Raw genomic sequence first — 20,386 nt, 5'->3', positions numbered from 1 at the left:
TTTCTGCAACCCACAAATCTTCAACCTTCTCATAAGGTTCATTTCATAGACCTGCTATCATCTTGGTCACTCGTCTCTGGATCCTCTCCACTTCCTCCCCATCACGAAGAAACCCTGGTGCCCATAACTGGGCACAGTAGTCCAGATCGGGTCTTATCAAGGCTCGATACAGAGCAACAACAACTTGTTTGTCTCTGCATGTTAAAGTATTTTTCAGAAGCCAAGTGATTTGATGAGCTGATTTAGCCACTTTTGCAATGTGTCCCCTAAACTTCAATTCCCTATCCACCAACACTCCCAAATCCCTGGCCTCATCAATCTCCTGGAGTGCGGTTCCACCAATGTGATATACTGCTGCTATTCTTTTCACCCCAAAGTGCATAATCTTACACTTTGCCACATTAAATTGACATCCATTTTTCCTAGCCCAGTCCTCCAAACTATCCAAATCATCCTGTAAAATTTTGACATCCTGTGCACTCACAATTGCTCTACCCAACTTTGCATCATCAGCAAACAAGTGAACACTTCCTCTCAGATCCTTTCCTATATCATTGATGAACAAATTGAAAAGCAGTGGTCCAAGAGCCCTGCGGCACACCACTAGTCACAAGCCGTCTTTTAGCCTCAACTCCTGAATAAACCACTCTCTGGTATCTCTCCATCAACCACCCTCCTATCCATCTCACCAATCCTATATCCATCCCCATCTGCTCCAGTTTACTGATTAGGGTTCCATGTGGGCAAGGTCCGGTAGAATCACTGTAAACCCATTACCCTTATCCAGTTCAGCCGTCACTATGTTATAAAACGTGAGCAAGTTACTGAGGCGTGATCTACCCTTCACAAAACCATGTTGTCCCCCATACAATATCCCATTTTCATCTATCGAATCCTGTATTCTTTTCTTGACTCATTTCTCTAAAACCTTGACAATGATTCCTGATATGCTAATCGGTCGGCAATTTACAACAGCAGTCTTGGAACCACCTTTATGCAGTGGAACTATTTTCCCCTCTTTCCACCCCCTCGGGACTAACCCAGACTCGAGACTCAAATTAAACAAAATGGTCAAGGGTACTGACTATTCTTTAGCCGCTTCTCGTACGACATGAGCTGGTATACCATCCAATCCCACAGATGTATTGACATTGAGGTTATGCAATAGACTACTCACCTCCACTTCATTCACCACAATTCCCGTATAATCTACTGGTTCATTTGTTTCTGCAATGTCACCACCTGGATGATATATTCTTGCAAAGTGCTCACTCAGTAACTCAACTATATCAACTGATTCAGTTACCTCCCTACCATCGGCATTCTTTAAAATCATTCTGCCATATACAATTTTTCTTTTACTTGCAACATATCGAAAAAACTGTTGAGGATTCTCTTTAGCCTGCATGGCCAATGTTTTTTCGTAATCTTTTTTGCTTTTCTTACCACACTCGTTACCCTTCTGGCCTGTGCTTTATACCATTCATGTGCCTGCCGGTCACCTTTCTCCTTAAATTCCCTCCATAGTTGTTTCTTTTTTTGTTGCTCAAGCTTAATGGTGTTATTCATCAATTTAACCCCTACTTGATTTATTATTCGGACTCTAGGTATACAGTTAGCCATTGCTTCATGCAAACACTTCTTAACTGCCTCCCATGCGCTATAAACTTCTAGTCCTTGCGGTTGTACATGCCATGGCACTGAACCAATCAAACTCCTAAGCTTGTCATTACTTTCCAGCCCGATAATTCCACATGTATTGTAAATTCCACACCTTTAGCCATCTCCCAAGTCAAGACCCTATGATCACTCTCACCAATTGGTGGCAGTGTGGTCATATTTGTTACAGCCAAATCCTCAGATGTAATTACTAGGTCGAGCACTCTCTGACCCCAAGTATTTTGCATTACATGCTGTTGCAGATTGTTATCCCTTAATAACCGCATAAAATCCAGTTCCTTCCTCCCGTGTGTTCTCTCCTCACTCCAATCGGTGCGACCATAGTTGAAATCTCCCATAATAATTACCCTCCTTCCACTCATTTCTTCTATTTGCTTGTGCATACTGTCACCACCATCTTTTCCATCACCTGGTCCACCCAATTGTATATTTTGTTCTGCTAGCCACAATCTCACATCAAATGGCCTCAAATGTGCTCTTTTCTCTATCCTGCAATTCAACTTCTATTCTCCTTGGCTGCAGCTCATCAGCTATCATCAACAATATTCCTCCCCCCATTTTATTCTCCCTGTCATTCCTGAACACACCATACCCATCACATTCAATCCCACTAGCTATATCATCTACAGTCAGCCATGATTCACTAATACCAATAACCTGTGGTCTGGAAGTGCCAACCATGGCCAAAAACTCTTCCTTCTTGTTCCTAATACTCCTAGCATTAGTGTACATGAATTTAAGACCCCCCCCCCCATTAGCCCCAACCCTACCTTGATGCCTTATATTAACTATCCCATTCTGATTTGTTGTCCTTATTCGCTCGGGCATATTATACTTATTCATACATTCAACTGCCTCCCTAAGGACTGTATATCTACTCCCCCCCCGTTAATAAATCTAGTTTCCCTGATTTTGCACATCCACTACATTCCGCAACACTTTTTCGAGTCTCCTTACGCCGTATCCATTCAAATGCAAGCCATCCATCTTATATAGATCCTTTCGCCCATCGAACTCACTCCATGCGTCCACAAATTCCACACCACTCGTCATACATAACCCGCGCATAAAGTCATTTGCAATTAAGGCCTTCCTTTTAAGCATTTCACTGTCATACCGGGGCAAAAAACTAATCATTCTAACTCTCTCACTCTTTTCTTTTGCTACCTCAAACAATTCATTCAGGTCCTCTATCATTTCCATTTTATCTCCTTCCAAATCATTCGTATCTGCCACAACAATCATTTCTTTCACCCTTTCCTTTTGCTCTCTAATTGACTCAGTTACATCCTTTATGGTCGCACCAGGTTGGTACGATTTTGTCAAATCCTCTACTAACACACCTTGTACTAACGAGTCTCCATACAGCACTCTATCCTTCATTTTGTTTATGTTCACATTTCCATTTTATCTCCTTCCAAATCATTCGTATCTGCCACAACAATCATTTCTTTCACCCTTTCCTTTTGCTCTCTAATTGACTCAGTTACATCCTTTATGGTCGCCCCAGGTTGGTACGATTTTGTCAAATCCTCTACTAACACACCTTGTACTAACGAGTCTCCATACAGCACTCTATCCTTCATTTTGTTTTATGTTCACACTCATACGCTTATTTTTCCTATCATACTTTTTATTATTGGCTGGTTCACTCAGTCGACTTTTGTTCATACGCTCTAGCTGCCGTTTTGCCCTTTGTATCGCTCCACTCAACAATGCGATCTCACTCATTGCATCTATCTCATCTTTTTTATTCTCTGTAAAACCATTAATATGCTCTGAATTAATACTATCATTCACACTTTCTACATTCACACCCTCACAGTTCTCTGGTACAACCTCGCCATTTCTTGTCATATCACTATTTTCGTCATTCTGAAGTTTGACAAAAATATCACACTCACGACCCGAAATGCACTTTAATTCCTCTTTTCTACACACATTCACTCCTTTATTATCATCTAACCATACTCCGACCACACTCCACAAAGCATACATTTCGCAGATAGTACACTGAATCATCTGCTTTATATTACCGTTCTTGAATAAAGATGGCGAATCATCATTACTGGTCGCCATTTTCCTTCATACGGGAGCCATACTTACTTCTACGTATTTTATAAAATTATAAAATGAAACACCAAAAACACACAAACAGATGCACTAAGATACACAAGGCAAACAAAACTACGTAATATTCAAGTAAATTTATCGACGATAACTTAAAATAACACTTATCTTATCAGGAGCTCTCAAGAAGCACAAATGACTATGAATCCCTCCAGCGGCCATCTACCGATGAAGTAAAGTTTTACATGTTTCTTTATAAAGCCATTCCATGAGGAATCAACTTTTATGAAGAACAAAGAACTTGTGTCTAGTGTTGATATATGCTCTGCAAGTTCAGACCGTTCAGTCTCTTGATATTTAATATAGCACTTGTGTTCTTCATACATCTTCCTGCTTGTCCGAAATAAGGAAACCGACAAGAGCAAGGAATCTGGTAGACTCCTGGATCATTGAAGGTGGAAGCTTGTCCTTAGAAGAAGTGAGAATGGTAATTTTTCTGATGGGACAAAAGGAAACAAAAATATTCAGTGGTTTTAAAACTTTTGCTATGCATTCACTAATGTCTTGCACATAAGGGATAGGAATATTAGTTATTTCTTTTATATATAAAGAGATAGAGACCATGACTGTTAAAAGCTCTTTTGATAAAGAATCCTTAAAACCATTGGATAAAAAAAAAGTGGAATTAATATGTTGTAATTCTTCTGTAACAGTTCATTGGAAGAACATAAGGAGCTAAAATTCCTCCCCGAACTTATCTCTATCTGAATCAAGGCCCTAAAATCCTTGAGACATAATAACAATCTCACCATAATGAAGAGTACAACAAAAAAAAAGTTTCTCTTCTGTTACAAGATCAGTCTACTTACCAGGAGATTACTAGGAACCCTACCAACAGCTAACTTAACAAACTTAATTTCTTACTCAACAAAGATCAGTTGGAATGAAGGCACTATAAAAAAATTAAAGGCACATATTGCACTGCATAGACTCCCTCACCTATTGTTTAGCCATATTCTTAGCTCATCTTTTAAGCTCCTGTACTGACCATACACGTCTCTTTGAAGAACTTATCAGATTTTCTGACAAAAATAAATCTAACCCTTCAGTTTACAGACCTCATTGGTTAGCTTTGATATTCAATCCTTATTTACTAGTGTACTTCTGGCTGACACTCTTTCCAACTTATCAGATGAGTTCCCTCCAGACTGCTTGACTTTTCTACAAATAAACAGATTTTAAAGAACCACTATGAAGCCCTTTGTCACCTGCACTTGCGATTTTCTACTTTTTAGAGCATCTTGGGGAATCCTTATTCTTTTCATAATACAACCCTAACTTTCCTTTTGAGTTTGATATATAGATGTGTTTGCCATTTGGCCAGACTCAAAAGAATTTTTACTTTACCTTTTTAACCAAAATCAAAAACCTTCACCTATGCATCAACTTCACTATAGAAAAAGAAAAGGATGGGAATTTAGCCTTCTCGGATGTCCTGCTTTCCTAAACCCATTCTGGAATACTTGCTACTTTTGTTCATTATAAAACTACCTTCGCATGCTGCTACATACAACAAGATTCAGCACATCATCCTTCTCAAAAAATAGGCATCTCCAAATTTTTGCTTGACAGAGCACATGTTATCTAATTCCCAAGCTCTCCAACAAGAACTGAAAACCATCCATTGCATCTTGCTACAGAAATTTAAACACATCTTGGACTCTTACAAGTCCATTGCCAAGAATCCTGAACCAGTACAGAAAGTCCTATCCCATACATCACAGACATCTCTGAGAAGGTTGCTGAGATCCCAAAAAGATGCAATTTAGTTCCTACATTTTTCTCTATGAACAAAATGTCCTCTTGGTTACCATCGACGAAAGATAAACAGCTCCCTCTTGTGTTTACCAAGTTCAGTATGAGTGCTTCTGCTTGTACTTTGGATGTTCTGTTGAAAACAAACTACAAGAACACCAGTGTTATAAATAACAATAAACCTGAAAAATCTGGCCTTGTTCAGCATGGAGTGGACACTGACCACAATACTGTATGGTCCAACACGTGTCTTTTACATCGGTTTAGGTTTGAGCGGTTATTTAAAGAGAGTGCTGAGATACTTCTACAGCAACCAAATTTAAATCTGAATGGCTGCCTCACCAAGATTTGGGAGCGTCTCATCCTCATAAATGGCAAGCAATAGTGCATTCCCCTATTTGAATTAATTTTATTTTTATTTAATTTAACGAATGCTGTGTCATTCATTTCATCATCTAATTAAATTTCATTTTATTTCAAATAACTTAATTTTAAATTTGGGCCTTAATTATAATCTTATTTTATTGTAACCTCACTAGATGGCATTCTAGCATGTGGCTTTGCTCTATAAATAGGATTAATATTCTTCGTTCTAACTTTACTTGTGATTATGCTGATGCACTGATGATGATCAGTTAATTTTTGGTCAAAATGTTTGCAGTAATAAAATTATTATATTCTTGTGAATACATGTTATCTAATAACCATTATGCCATAAGTGCCATTAGAAATTTGTTATAGGTGTTTCATTTTATTTTGATGTTGATTAACCACTTTACCGGCCATTATGGATCAAATATGCATCCTCATATGCTTCGTATCTATCATATATTTCAATGTAATATCAGTGGTATTACAATTTTAATGTGCAATTCATATCCATGACATCTATAGACGTCTTGGCCAGTAGCCTGGTTAATAAATTTTTAAAACTAAATGTCATGCTTTAAATGTTTTTTGTTTGTTTGTTTACATGCATCTGAAGCAACCCTGATATTTTTTTCAGTACTCCTATTCGTCACTTCAGTTCTGCAGGAAAGCTGAACAGTCGACCCCATGCTTTTACATCAAAAACTGTTATTAAGCCAGAAACATGTTTCCCTTGTGGTCGACGAATCAAGTTTTACAAACAGGCTCTTAAATGTGTAGATTGCAAAGCCACTTGCCATCCAGAATGCAAAGATCAGGTTCCTCTTCCTTGTGTACCTACAGCTAACACCCCTTGTAATAAAGGCGTGATGGTAATTGTTCAACTTCAGATATATAGCATAAAATATTAAGTTGCATTAGAAACTAAATGGAATGGCTACAGAATATAGAGAATATGTAATATCTAATTCATTAGTACAACCATCACAAGTAATGTTTTTTCCTTTATCATTATCTTATTTCTTTTTCGTTTCTGGAGGTAATTCATTGTTTTTTCTAATTCATAAAGTCCTGCAACCCAAATCTTTGTTTGGGTTACATTTTAATTTACTTGAGGAATTACCAGAAATTCATAACTTAATTCACAACAGCAGAGGAATACATTAAATATTTATTTAGCTCTGAAGATTCTGGGCATTATACCCAGAATCTTCAGAGTACAAATAGTTTGAAGTTGGAATTGGTCATAAAATGACCACCTCCTAGATTTTTGATAAATTAATACAGCTGTATACTTATAATAAAGAGAAATACAATGTGTTTATTTTGATTGTAACAACAAAAAAAAATGACTATTTTTGCCATGGATACGTGTGGCTTCTTCTGGGTTAGGACAAACAAAAATACAATAAAAAGACTAACATGAACTATAACATTAATAAAATATAGAATAGGTATTAACCATTACAATATAAGTTAATACGGAAACCCCATGGAGCGTGGGACTTGGCACGGGTTAGATAATGTTCATTGATCTGTGCAAGATAGTTGTCTACAAAGTCTGATGTGGAGAAAGATCTAATGAGTGATTTCCAAATATCACACAGGATCAATCCTTGGTTCCTATTGAGTGTGTTTTATGAACGAATGGCCATAGCAGATTCTTTGTTGTTACAAGTAGTGAAGTTTTCCCTCTATGTAAGGCATTGAGCTCTGATCTCATCCAATGTTGTGTGTGTGTGGGGGGGGATGAAAAGCTAGGTCTGAGCTCTCTTTTCTGTCTTCGTTAACATTTCCAATATGCTCTGTCTGTCTAATTTCCAAACTTCTAGATGTCTGCCCTATGTAAGAAAGGCTACAAGAACATGGAATATTATAAACCCTAGGATGTTTGTAGAAAAGGTTGTGGTCTTTAGGCGAACCTTGTGTAGATAAAATGGGCTTGAAGGCCACTCTCATGTCACAATATTTGAGGAGACTAGTGATCTTGAGCGAGTCTATCAATGTAAGAGATGGAAACAGAAGTTCTGTAGAGAATGTTGGGATTTTGTTATGGAGCAGGAGTTTAGAATAGTATTTTTTGTTCAAGTTCCTTAGAATATTCATTACACACAAGTAGTTGGAGTAGACTGTAATTCTTTCTTTGGTTTTTCTTCATCTCTTGTGATAAAGATTGCTTTCTTTTAGTGTATATATAATACCTAGTTTTTGTGATGCGGTGCAATGAGGATGAGTGTAAATAACGACCTGTATGAGTGGGCTTGCGGCATACACCAAGAGAGAAGCCTCCTTCAGCTTTTTTGGAAGTTAAAACATCTAGGAAAGGTAAATTTCCTTCATTTTAAAGTTCTCCCAAAGTGAATTTTATTTTTTGTGGAAGGAGTTGATAGATGAAAGAAAATCATGGAACTCAGTAACACTGTATTTCCAGATGATAAAAGCATTACTACCATCTCCACCAAGTTGAAGTTTTTTTGTTTGTAGGTGTGAGGAAATGTTGTTTCAAGTTTTCCATGAATACATCGGCACATGGAGGAGACAGAGGGCTTCCCATTGAAAGGCTGGATAACTGCTTGTAAATTTTCCTATTCCATCTGAAAAAGAGTGGAAACAATGCCTAAAAAGTGACAGGTGTCAGGATGGAACAGATCATCTATAAATTTCATGACTTCATCTACTGGAACAATGGTGAACAAAGATACAATATCCAGACTAGCTGGAAATTTCCCATGGTTTTTGTACAAATGTTGTCAGTTTTTAATGGAGTTCATATGTTTGATGTGGATCTTTAGAAGATGGTAAGATGTTTTAAAAATAGATAAGTTGGTGAACATATGCCATCTGTGATCAGTCTAAGAATGCCAGCCTTGTATATTCCATATAGTCGTGTTGAGAGGCTTATACGCTGGTTAAACATGATAACTAATATTTAAGGAATTGACAGCGTATACTAGAAATATAGATTAAATAAACTTTAATATATACCTTCCGATATTTCGGCGAACGTCACGTTGCCATCTTCTTGGGAACTTACTATACAGACACGTGCACACAAGTACTAATAACAGCAAATGAGACTGAAGCTAGGAAGCTAGCGTTTCCTAAAGTCCTGATGGTGCCCCTGGCGGGCTATATTGGTAGTTCTTGGCCTTTGGGCTGAAGTTCTTCTGATAACAGTTTCCCAAATTTGGGGCAGTTTCATGCATCCAAATTTGTTGAGGTTTGGCATGTTCCTAAGGGCCGAGGCTGATTCCATGAATAGTCTTTCATACTTGAACTTGCTGCGGTGTATTACTGTGGCTTTCTTCCATCTTATTCTGTGGCGAGTATCCAGAGCGTGGTCTGCAAGCCCAGAGTGGCTGTACTGGTAAAATCGGATGTAATCCTTGTGTTCTGAGATTCTGATATTTGCTGTCCTGCCTGTTTGGCCAAAGTAGGACAGTTTACAGCTGCAAGGGACCTGGTATACACCAGGTAGGTCTAGGGGAAGTGGTTGGTCTTTGGTGGAGCGGATAAGGGTTGCCAGTTTTCTATGTGGTCTGTAACAGGTGGTCAAGTCGTGTTTTTTTAGGATTTTATTGATTTTTTCCGAAGTGCCTCTGATGTAGGGAATAGTGATAGATTTAGAGTAATCTTTTTTGTGAAGGGGAGGGGGTGGTGGGTTGTGGATAACTGGGTTAAGTATTTTTTGGATTTTTTGGAGGGGGTAGCCGTTGGCTGAGAAAGTGTCACGGATGTGATTTAGTTCAGTGGTTAGGGCTTGATCATTAGAACAGATTATTTTTGCCCTGTTGAATAATGTTTTAATCACTCCATATTGTTGTGAGGGGGGGTGGTGGGATTGTTGGTGAATGTATCTGCCTGTATGGGTGGGTTTTCTATAAACTGAGAAAACCAAGGTTCCATCAGGTTGGCGGGTGATTAGTGTGTCTAGGAAGGGGAGGTTATTGTTTTCCTCTTTTTCCAGGGTGAATTTGATTCTAGGGTGTTGGTTGTTCAAGTGTGTTAGGAAGGAGAGGAGTGAATCCGGGCCATGTGGCCAAATAGCGAAAACATCATCAACATAGCGAAGCCATATGGTAGGTTTTTGTGGGGCTGAGTTTAAGGCTTTCTCTTCAAACATCTCCATGAAGAAGTTGGCCAAGGGTGGGGAAAGTGGTGAACCCATGGCTGTCCTTTCTTCCATTTCTTCTATTTCGTTTGGCAGGAAAAATTCTACAAACAGATAGAGGGGACAGCCATGGGTTCACCACTTTCCCCACCCTTGGCCAACTTCTTCATGGAGATGTTTGAAGAGAAAGCCTTAAACTCAGCCCCACAAAAACCTACCATATGGCTTCGCTACGTTGATGATGTTTTCGCTATTTGGCCACATGGCCCGGATTCACTCCTCTCCTTCCTAACACACTTGAACAACCAACACCCTAGAATCAAATTCACCCTGGAAAAAGAGGAAAACAATAACCTCCCCTTCCTAGACACACTAATCACCCGCCAACCTGATGGAACCTTGGTTTTCTCAGTTTATAGAAAACCCACCCATACAGGCAGATACATTCACCAACAATCCCACCACCCCCCCTCACAACAATATGGAGTGATTAAAACATTATTCAACAGGGCAAAAATAATCTGTTCTAATGATCAAGCCCTAACCACTGAACTAAATCACATCCGTGACACTTTCTCAGCCAACGGCTACCCCCTCCAAAAAATCCAAAAAATACTTAACCCAGTTATCCACAACCCACCACCCCCTCCCCTTCACAAAAAAGATTACTCTAAATCTATCACTATTCCCTACATCAGAGGCACTTCGGAAAAAATCAATAAAATCCTAAAAAAACACGACTTGACCACCTGTTACAGACCACATAGAAAACTGGCAACCCTTATCCGCTCCACCAAAGACCAACCACTTCCCCTAGACCTACCTGGTGTATACCAGGTCCCTTGCAGCTGTAAACTGTCCTACTTTGGCCAAACAGGCAGGACAGCAAATATCAGAATCTCAGAACACAAGGATTACATCCGATTTTACCAGTACAGCCACTCTGGGCTTGCAGACCACGCTCTGGATACTCGCCACAGAATAAGATGGAAGAAAGCCACAGTAATACACCGCAGCAAGTTCAAGTATGAAAGACTATTCATGGAATCAGCCTCGGCCCTTAGGAACATGCCAAACCTCAACAAATTTGGATGCATGAAACTGCCCCAAATTTGGGAAACTGTTATCAGAAGAACTTCAGCCCAAAGGCCAAGAACTACCAATATAGCCCGCCAGGGGCACCATCAGGACTTTAGGAAACGCTAGCTTCCTAGCTTCAGTCTCATTTGCTGTTATTAGTACTTGTGTGCACGTGTCTGTATAGTAAGTTCCCAAGAAGATGGCAACGTGACGTTCGCCGAAATATCGGAAGGTATATATTAAAGTTTATTTAATCTATATTTCTAGTATACGCTGTCAATTCCTTAAATATTAGTTAAATTCCTTAAATATCATTCCATATAGTCGAGCTAAAGGGTGCATTGATTTCAACTTTTTCTTTTGACTGTAGGCTATGCAGGTATGTTTTGTAAAAGATTGTTGGTCTCTTCATGATTTGTTCAAGTAGGATCGTAATCTAATGAAGTATAAGTAGAGGAATCCAAGAATAACAGTGAAATTTTAGATATATAATCAGCTGTATCCATGATGACTGTTAACAGTTGAAAAAAAAAATGGTCATCTCCCACTTTTATGGCTTCTGGAGACAGTGTTCTTTCCAAGACATATCTATCTCCATAAAAATCATTTAACATATTAGAAATTCTTTCTTAAAAATTAGCATGTTTTTCTTTGACACGGAAAAGACATATAACAGTTTGGAAGTTCAGTGTACTAGAAGACCTACACAACTTTGGTCTTCTTCTTGGAAGGTAACTACATTTTTCATTAAAAAGTTTTAATTCCCTGTATGTTGTTGACTTTGTCATATGTTGTCATTTATGCAGTATGAGGATCATAAAAAGAAAGTGGCAGCAATCCATTTACCATCTTTGCACCTAGACACTAAATGGGTTTAGATCTTTACCACAAAAGGCTGTGTGAACTTCTAGCATATAGTATTTATTCTGACTTGCTATAAAGACTAGAGCGAACAATTTCAGTTACCATTAAAAAAAAAAAAAAAAAAACTTTCCTACCTCATGTGAAGAATAAGTGCTTTGCTCCCTGTCTTCCTTGGGGATACAAATCAGTGTGTTTTGCTCTATTTCTGTTAAGCACTTATCCAATAAACACTGAATTATGGATCACAGGTCTGTGCCTCTTCCAGAAAGCGTACCTTCTGCTGGTTCTAACCACCATCAAGCAATCAGCAACTCCTGTGTTTAGAACATCACCAATCTACATTGATGCAAAGCGTCATCTCTGTTGTTTCAATGCCATCAACTGTCTCAAACAGAATAAAGTCAAAATAAACCTGCCTGATTTTATCCATGTTGGGAAATCCTGTGTAACATCCACCAGACTATATACATCCCTTTGCTATGTATCTCAGAGAACTACAGTACAAGCACTGAACATCAGATTTACCAACTACTCCAATTTCATTCCTTCTATCTGTTCTTTGGAAAAAACCGTCTTTACTTTGATTTATTCAGAGACTACAACCTTTAACTATTTATAAGGCACATCAACAGGTTCCTTCTTCTCCTTAATAATGTAATTCCATGTTTGTGATAAAAAAATAATCATCACAATTTTTCTTTTATGTATTTAAGCCTACTACTTTATGTTGCACCACCCACAAAAGGTTATTTGGTAACCTATAGTACATTTTGTACCTTGGGTGGGCTAACAATTTTTTTCTATTTTTTTTTTATAATTTTTTTTTATTTTTACATAATCTGCAAAACCCTGCATCAAAGAGCAAACATGGAGTTTTTTCAAGCCACCTCAGGCCTCCAATAAGCAGGATGGTCATCTCATACCAAGCGATGAAAGTCATCTCCACTTAAAGACAATATATATAAATCACTTATATAAGCCAAACATTTAGGCAGCCAGGCTGTTGTGGCTGTGTAATTGTATTTCATAACTAAAATTTTTGATGTATTTTGGATGGTACAACATGACAAAATTTCATGCCGGCTGGGGCATCACCCCGTTAACCAAGTGCCCCCGTTGTTTTCCCCAGGGAACCAGAGCGAACAGCAAAAAGTCAGTTACTGGAACAAATCTGAAAACACACCCGAACTCAACATCACCAGAGTTAAAGATCAATACTATCAACATAAGAAGCCTGAATGGCAAAGAAATGGAGCTAGCTGAGGAATTAGATAAGTACCAGATCGACATAATAGGGGTGACTGAAACAAAAAAAGACAAAACTGGTGAGATCTTTCTGAGCAATAAATACAAAATGTTATATTCAGACAATGACAATCAAGGAAAAGAAGGAGTAGCCATAGTATTCAACACTAAATACGAGGCTAATCTTCTTGAATAGCAGGCAGTCTCAAGTAGAGTGATGTGAGCAAATATGAGAATGGAGAACTGGACAATGAGACTTATTTGTCCCTATGATCCCACAGAAGGTTCTACTAAGATAGAAGTGGACGAATTTTAGATGCTTTAGAAAAAGCAACTGACACAATGAAAAAGGAAAAGTTGGTCCTTGTTGAGGATCTAAATAGCAGAGTAGGAAATGATTGTCAGACATACAAAAATATTTTGGGAAAATTTGGAGAAAAGAGCAAAGTAAATAAAATGGCAAATACCTGTTGGATTTCTGCTCAGTACATGGACTGGTTATTACTAACGCAATGTTCCAACATAAAAATGTGCACAAATTCACATGGAGAGAATAAGAAAAGTCTCATTGACTATGTTATTGTTGATAGTAATGTTTTCTCCCTGGTGCAGGACACCAGAGTGTACAGAGGATTTGAAATTGGAAGCAATCACTATTTAGGCTTGAGCAGATTAAAATTGAATTTCATATTGAAAAGAATAACATGTAAGAAAGTTTTAAAGCGAATAAAATTTGAGCAGCTCTCAGATGTGAACTGTAGACTAAAATACACAAAGATTATTCAAGAAAAAATGAAAGTGTTTGAGAACAGGAACCAAACCTTGGAGATTCAGTGGCAAGCCTTGAAGAAAACCCTGATTGATTCCGCCACAGAGGCATGTGGTGAGGTTGTCTGCAAGGATAGAAAAAATCAGAACTCCATGGTGGACACAGGAAGTTAAAGAGGCAGTGAAGGAAAAGAAGAAATTATATCATAAGTTCCTGGCAAATAAGTCAGCTTTTGCTCTTAGAGAATACAGAGACAAATGTAAGAAAGCAAAACACTGTGTAAAACTAGCAAAACAAAAGTCATGGGAGGACTTTGGCAAGAACATAGAATATAAATATCAAGAAGGTGGTAAAATATTCTGGAGTTATTTGAAGAAGCTTAGAAATGGAGGAAAGAAAGAGCTGTAAAGGAGTTAGAGATGATAAAGGTGACATGAAAATGGGAGAAAAAGATATCCTTGAAGTATGAAGCATTTGCTAAATGAAACAAAAAGAGATAGCACAGTGGTAAAAAACACGAGGCATACAATCAGGAATACATATCCATACGTGAAGTAGAAAAAGCCATCAAAGGCTTGAAATGTGGAAAGGCAGCAGGAGTTGATGCTATTCGACCAGAAATGCTGTAATGAAGTATGGTGGTATAAAAGTCTTACAGTGGCAGCACTGCATAGTTCACAAGGTTTTGGACCGAGAGACGAATTCCCGATGATTGGAGTAGAGCTCTCATAGTACCCATATATAAAAAGGGAAATAAAACTGAAAGTGAGAATTACAGAGATATTTCCCTACTGAGTGTTCCTGGCAAGATTTATGCAAGTATATTTGAGCAACGGTTGAGAAGAATTGTGGAAGAAAAGCTTGGTGAAGAACAAGCTGGATTCCGGCCAAATAGAGGCTGTCAGGATCAGATCTTCACTTTATGACAAATAGTTGAGAAAGCATGGGAATATAACAAAGATCTATATTTAAGTTTTGTCGATCTGGAAAAGGCATATGACAAGGTGTCAAGAGAGAAGCTATTCAATACGCTACAGTTATATGGTGTCAATGGGGCATTATATCAAGCAATAGTTCGTCTTTATTTGAGTTGTAAGTCGGCAGTTAGAATTGCCTGAAGTACAGGAAGAAGGTTTAATGTTAAATCTGGTGTGAGACAAGGATGTACATTATCCCCTCTCTTATATTATCTATATGGATCACATTATGAAAGAAAGTGGTATTAAACGTGATATCAGAATTGGAGATGTTAATGTCAGCTCTTTGCTTTATGCTGATGATGTTATACTTCTAAATAAATCCACTACAAGTCTGCAAGATTCCTTAACTAAATTCAATAACTGTTGTAATAGATATAGTATGAAGGTCAGCATTAAAAAGACAAAGACAATGAAAATAGGCAGAAACATTGAAAATGTCAACTGCATTGTGAATGATGAACCTACCTATAGAACAAGGAAAACATTTCGCCTACTTAGGCACAATTTTTATTGAAGATGTTATATTAAATATGGAAATAGACAATAGAATCAACAAAGCTGGTATGGTAGGAAGTCAATTGAATAAATTCCTATGAATAAGATTGAAATTAGTCGGAACACTAAATTAGCTGTATACAAGTGTTCAAACAAATACAAGTGTAACAGTGTTCAAACCAATTTTAATTTATGGATCCGAGAGCTGCGTCAGAAGTAAAACACTTGACCATAACTAGAGACTGCAGATATGAGAGTCCTGAGAAAGATTAGAGGTGTGAACAGATGGCATCAATGGCAATATCATATTAAAAATGAGGATATTAGGAAATAACCTGACATTGTCAGCATCCAGGAATTTGTTAGCAGAGCTATTCTAAGGTGGTATGGTCCACTTAAACTGAATGGGTGAGGAAAGATTAGCAAAACAAGTGTTCTCTGCCAGGTTGGCAAGAAAACGACCCAGAGGAAGACCAAGATATAGGTGGATTGATACTGTACAAAGTTCCTTAGATGATAGAAATATAATATCTGATAATGTTGGCATCTTGACAAGTAACAGACTAATTTGGAGAAAAATTGTAGATAGGAAGTTAGTAATGATGTAAATTTTTCATGTAGTACTATCATATCCTATACACTCCTTGAGAGTACATGGCAGGAATTTGATGATGATGAAATTTTTGATGCATTATAGTTCTTTTGCTACCCTATTATGTATACAGATTCAGTGTAGTAATATATAAATGTTATTAAAAATTTGACTGACTAATATAATTTTTCAATTACATATTTGGTTTAATCCTTTATCCAAGTGTAAGCAAAACACATATCCTAAGAGTATGTGCTTTTCATTATGGGATACTAAGGCAAGTGATTAGAACTTATACCACCCGGTGCAAACTTTGTTTTCTTACAATAAAGGATTAAACCAAATATGTAATTGGTAGCATAGCCAAGTGAAAAAACTTCCATCGATATAATTTTTCCTATATTCATTAACAAGAATCATTGTCAAATTGATATATAAATTTCAGAAACACTTGTGTTGTGGCTGAAACCCATGTGTACTCTCTGACCAGTTGTTAGAAATTATATGTAGTTTGAAAGGTTTAGAAATTTCTTTCATCATAGAATTTGAACCTAGATTCTTTTCCAAATAAATGACACACAATAAAATAAACATGGAGACTTACTACAGCAAACTTGTGGGGACTATAGTAATATTTGTTATAGCTATATAGTAAATTTTCTTCAGAAAGCATTGTGCCTATTGCGATCTAGTTGAAACTTTTCAGTAGTTATAAATAATAACTACTTAATTATTAATAAATAATAAATAAAAAATCATAATATGGAGTGTATGAAATTATTTATGATTAGCTGTGATGTTATGATAAAAATATAATTTGAATTTAAATTACACTTGGCTTGCAAGCATTATCTGGCTAACTAATATAATCCTTTTTTTTTTTTTTTAACCACATCAGGGTACTATAGCTGATTACACTCCTGCTTCTTCGCCTATGGTTCCAGCTGTGCTAGTTCATTGTTTCAATGAAGTTGAATCTCGAGGTGTTACAGAAGTTGGCCTTTACAGAATTTCAGGGATGGATAAAGATGTGAAAGACCTGAAAGAAAGGTTTCTAAGAGGAAAGGGAGTGCCTAATCTGGTGAGTTTCTCTGTTTCATATATACATCTCATCCACGACAGGTTGAGAGCTAGAAATGGGCTAGAAAGATAGAAGAAATTTATATATTTATCTTTTGAATATTGTTAGGTTAGTTGGTGGAAAATACTGATACTGGGAGCTTGTTTTCCACAATATGGAAAACTAGGAATGGAGGGTGGATAGTTTGTGTAGCAGGTTTAAAGCTGCAAATTGGTGGTGACTAATTATAGACGTTGGCTATTATAGATAATAGCTCAAAAGAACATTTCTCGAAGTTCTGTTAGAAGAGGCATAGAGCAGAGATCCTCCCTTGATCTCCAAATCTTAAGTGATAAAGGAAATTAGCAATTACTTGGCATATTAAGATGGCCTGATATGTTTTTTTAATGATGATTTCATCCATGAAAGGTGTCAGCTTATTGTATATTAATACCATAGGCGGGTTACAATTAAATAATTTGAAAATCTTGCTGACTCTAAACATGATTCATTTTTTCAAGCTACTTTAGATCTTCATTAAAAGGAATCATTTTAACATATTGAAATTCATTTGCCATCTAAAGACATTCATAAGCATTTGTGTTACTGTGGGATTTAAATAAATTTAGAGCCTGTTGTTTGGAGAGTAGAGCCTTTATCCACTTGGTTAACCAGTCCACCCACCTGGTTGTTTTTATGTAGCATAAGGACTTCTGACTTATTCATACATTTCATACATCAAACAACTTTGCAGATCAGCTGATCATTTGAAGAATGGTAGTGTACTTGGTTAAAAATACTTGGATTCAAAGCAGGTCAGTGCAGCTGTGTACTGCAGTCAGAAGAATATGTTTTTGGTTGAAACGATCTCTGTTTGAATATCTAGCACATGAATTTAATGATAGCATTTCAATTCATGATGAATTAGTTGGTCATATTCTATCTCATGCAAGTTTTCTCTCTCAGAATGCTTTCCTGCCAGCCACTCCTAACTTTGTGTTCTTTAACACTATAAAGGTGCTAAGTGTGATGGCCACTTAGCACCACAGAGCATCATTTGCCTCTGGAACTTCTGCTCTTCCTTTCCACAGTCAAACTACTACTTCAACTCTTCTGATCCAGACAGCTGCTCTGAGCTAGTTACAGAAATTATCCTCACCTGCATGAAGGCCTTCATTTTCAATTGCATCCAAAATTCCTGCCCACCTTCCAAGCCATTGTTCAACAAAAGATGTACCAAAACAGTTGAAACAACAAGTTCTGCATACCACAGGCAGCTTGCACTAATAAAAACCCCAGCTTCATATTCATCCTATGATGAAGCACATAATAAATGCAAAATGGCTATCAGAAAATCCAACTCTGACTTCCTGAGGGTCAATAGCAGAAAACTTGCTTCCTGTCCAAATGGAAGTTGTGCCTTCTTTAATAGTACCTGAAGCTGACCTTCTGCCTCACTTTTCTTCCTCCATCTCCTACATGGATGACCAGGGCAAATTATCTCTTACCATAACAGAAACAGAGCTTCATATGCCTTGATTTTTCAGCAAAAAGACATCAGAAGAATGCTAAATAGAACTTGTCTTCTGGTTTTGATGGCATCTCTCCAGTTGTACTCAAACATTGTGCTCCAGAATTTATACCTGTCATTTATTATCTCTTCAATCTTTTGTACTCAGTCCGCACTTATTCCAGTGCATGGCAGCAAGCATATATTCAACTTATTCCAAAAAAAGGGAGATAAAACCTGCTATCAAACTACTAACTGATCTTACCTCAGTCCTCCAAACAGTGGAAAAAGTCCTCAACAGTCAACTTCTGCAATATTTTGATCCCTCTCAGATAATCAGTGACCACCAGTAATGGTTCTGCCACTCTAGATCTACAGCTGACCTCTTAGCTTACCTCACCCATCACTGACCATGCCATGGAAAAGTTTGAAAAAATGTGCTGTTGCTCTTGACATTTCCAGAACATTTGAGTGTGGCATTGAGACCTATTTAGTAAATTGCCATCTTGTGGTGTGGTACCTGTCACCATTTATAACTGAGTAGCAAGCTTTTTCATTGGTCATCCGCTCTTTCTCCTTGATCTACTCTTACTCACTAGTAATCATAACCATGGCCCTTGTTGATGACATTACACTTCATTCATACTTCTCATAAGAAATACAGTACCAAAATCTCCTAAGCTACAGGATAGTCTGCAACAAGTGCTCTAAATTAGAGAACTTTTACAGGTGGATGAATTTTATTTAGTTCATCTAACAAAAGGGAATCAGCAGCTACTGAACTCTGTGTACAAGACTCTTGATAATACCTATCATCTAAAATGAATGATGGTGAAAGTTGGTTTTTGATAAACCAAAAATTCAATATAACTATAGGATTTCAAATTATTAAGATATCCAAAAAGGAAAGACAGTTGTTGAATTCATGTTCAATAGTGAACGTGATTCAAAGAGTTTATTTTTTCCAGGAATTAAAGTAATTCTGTTTCCAAATAGCATCAACTGCAATGGCAACATTGATGAAACAAACCTATATGAGAATGATAATACCTATCATCTAAAATGAATGATGGTGAAAGTTGGTTTTTGATAAACCAAAAATTCAATATAACTATAGGATTTCAAATTATTAAGATATCCAAAAAGGGAAGACAGTTGTTGAATTCATGTTCAATAGTGAACGTGATTCAAAGAGTTTATTTTTTCCAGGAATTAAAGTAATTCTGTTTCCAAATAGCATCAACTGCAATGGCAACATTGATGAAACAAACTTATATGAGAATTGAGGGAAAATGGTATGGAAGAGTTGATTTTTTTTAGATGCTCCATAATATAAGCTAAAGCAGGTGAGATAGGACTGCCCGTTGCTGTTCTTTGGATTTAAATGCACGATGGTGGATTTAAATAAGTTTACAATGTCTTCAAAATCGGACTGCAAAAATTGAAGTCTTGTGGTGGAATGTTGGTGAATAAGGGAGACATTTAATGAAATCATAATTCCATTATCAAGCAGACACAGATCTTTAATTATTAATATTTAATAATATTCATATGAAACACTTCAAGCGGGGTGCTTAAGGATCAAATATGTATAACTGAGAGGAGACCTCCATATCGCCTTTAAAGAAATGCAGAGAACCGACCAGGGCTTCTGACCTAATATCATTCCTCACCTTCTCGTGGTGCACCCTGTTGGGTATCTTCCTGGATACCGAACGAATGAGGATGGGCTGGCAATTTGGGATT

At 37.3% G+C, this 20,386-nt stretch overlaps 1 protein-coding gene across 1 annotated transcript in view; it reads left to right on the top strand.

Annotated features, from left to right (window-relative positions):
• The window catches only part of LOC150099970 (rac GTPase-activating protein 1-like), a 196,729-nt gene that overhangs the window by 145,417 nt on the left and 30,926 nt on the right, over positions 1-20,386 (top strand). Inside the window, exons 9-10 of the mRNA XM_090402719.1 lie at positions 6,572-6,806; positions 16,969-17,151. Of these exons, the coding sequence (XP_090258845.1) occupies positions 6,572-6,806; positions 16,969-17,151 (418 nt within the window). The remainder of the gene's footprint in view (positions 1-6,571; positions 6,807-16,968; positions 17,152-20,386) is intronic.

Source organism: Typopeltis vanoorti, chromosome 13 (genome assembly GCF_054136105.1).
Source record: "Typopeltis vanoorti isolate ZY-2024b chromosome 13, IOZ_Tvanoo_1.0, whole genome shotgun sequence".
In the NCBI taxonomy this organism is placed as follows: Eukaryota; Metazoa; Arthropoda; class Arachnida; order Uropygi; family Thelyphonidae; genus Typopeltis; species Typopeltis vanoorti.
Note: the sequence above shows the minus strand (reverse complement) of the source record. Positions and strands in the feature narration are given on the sequence as shown.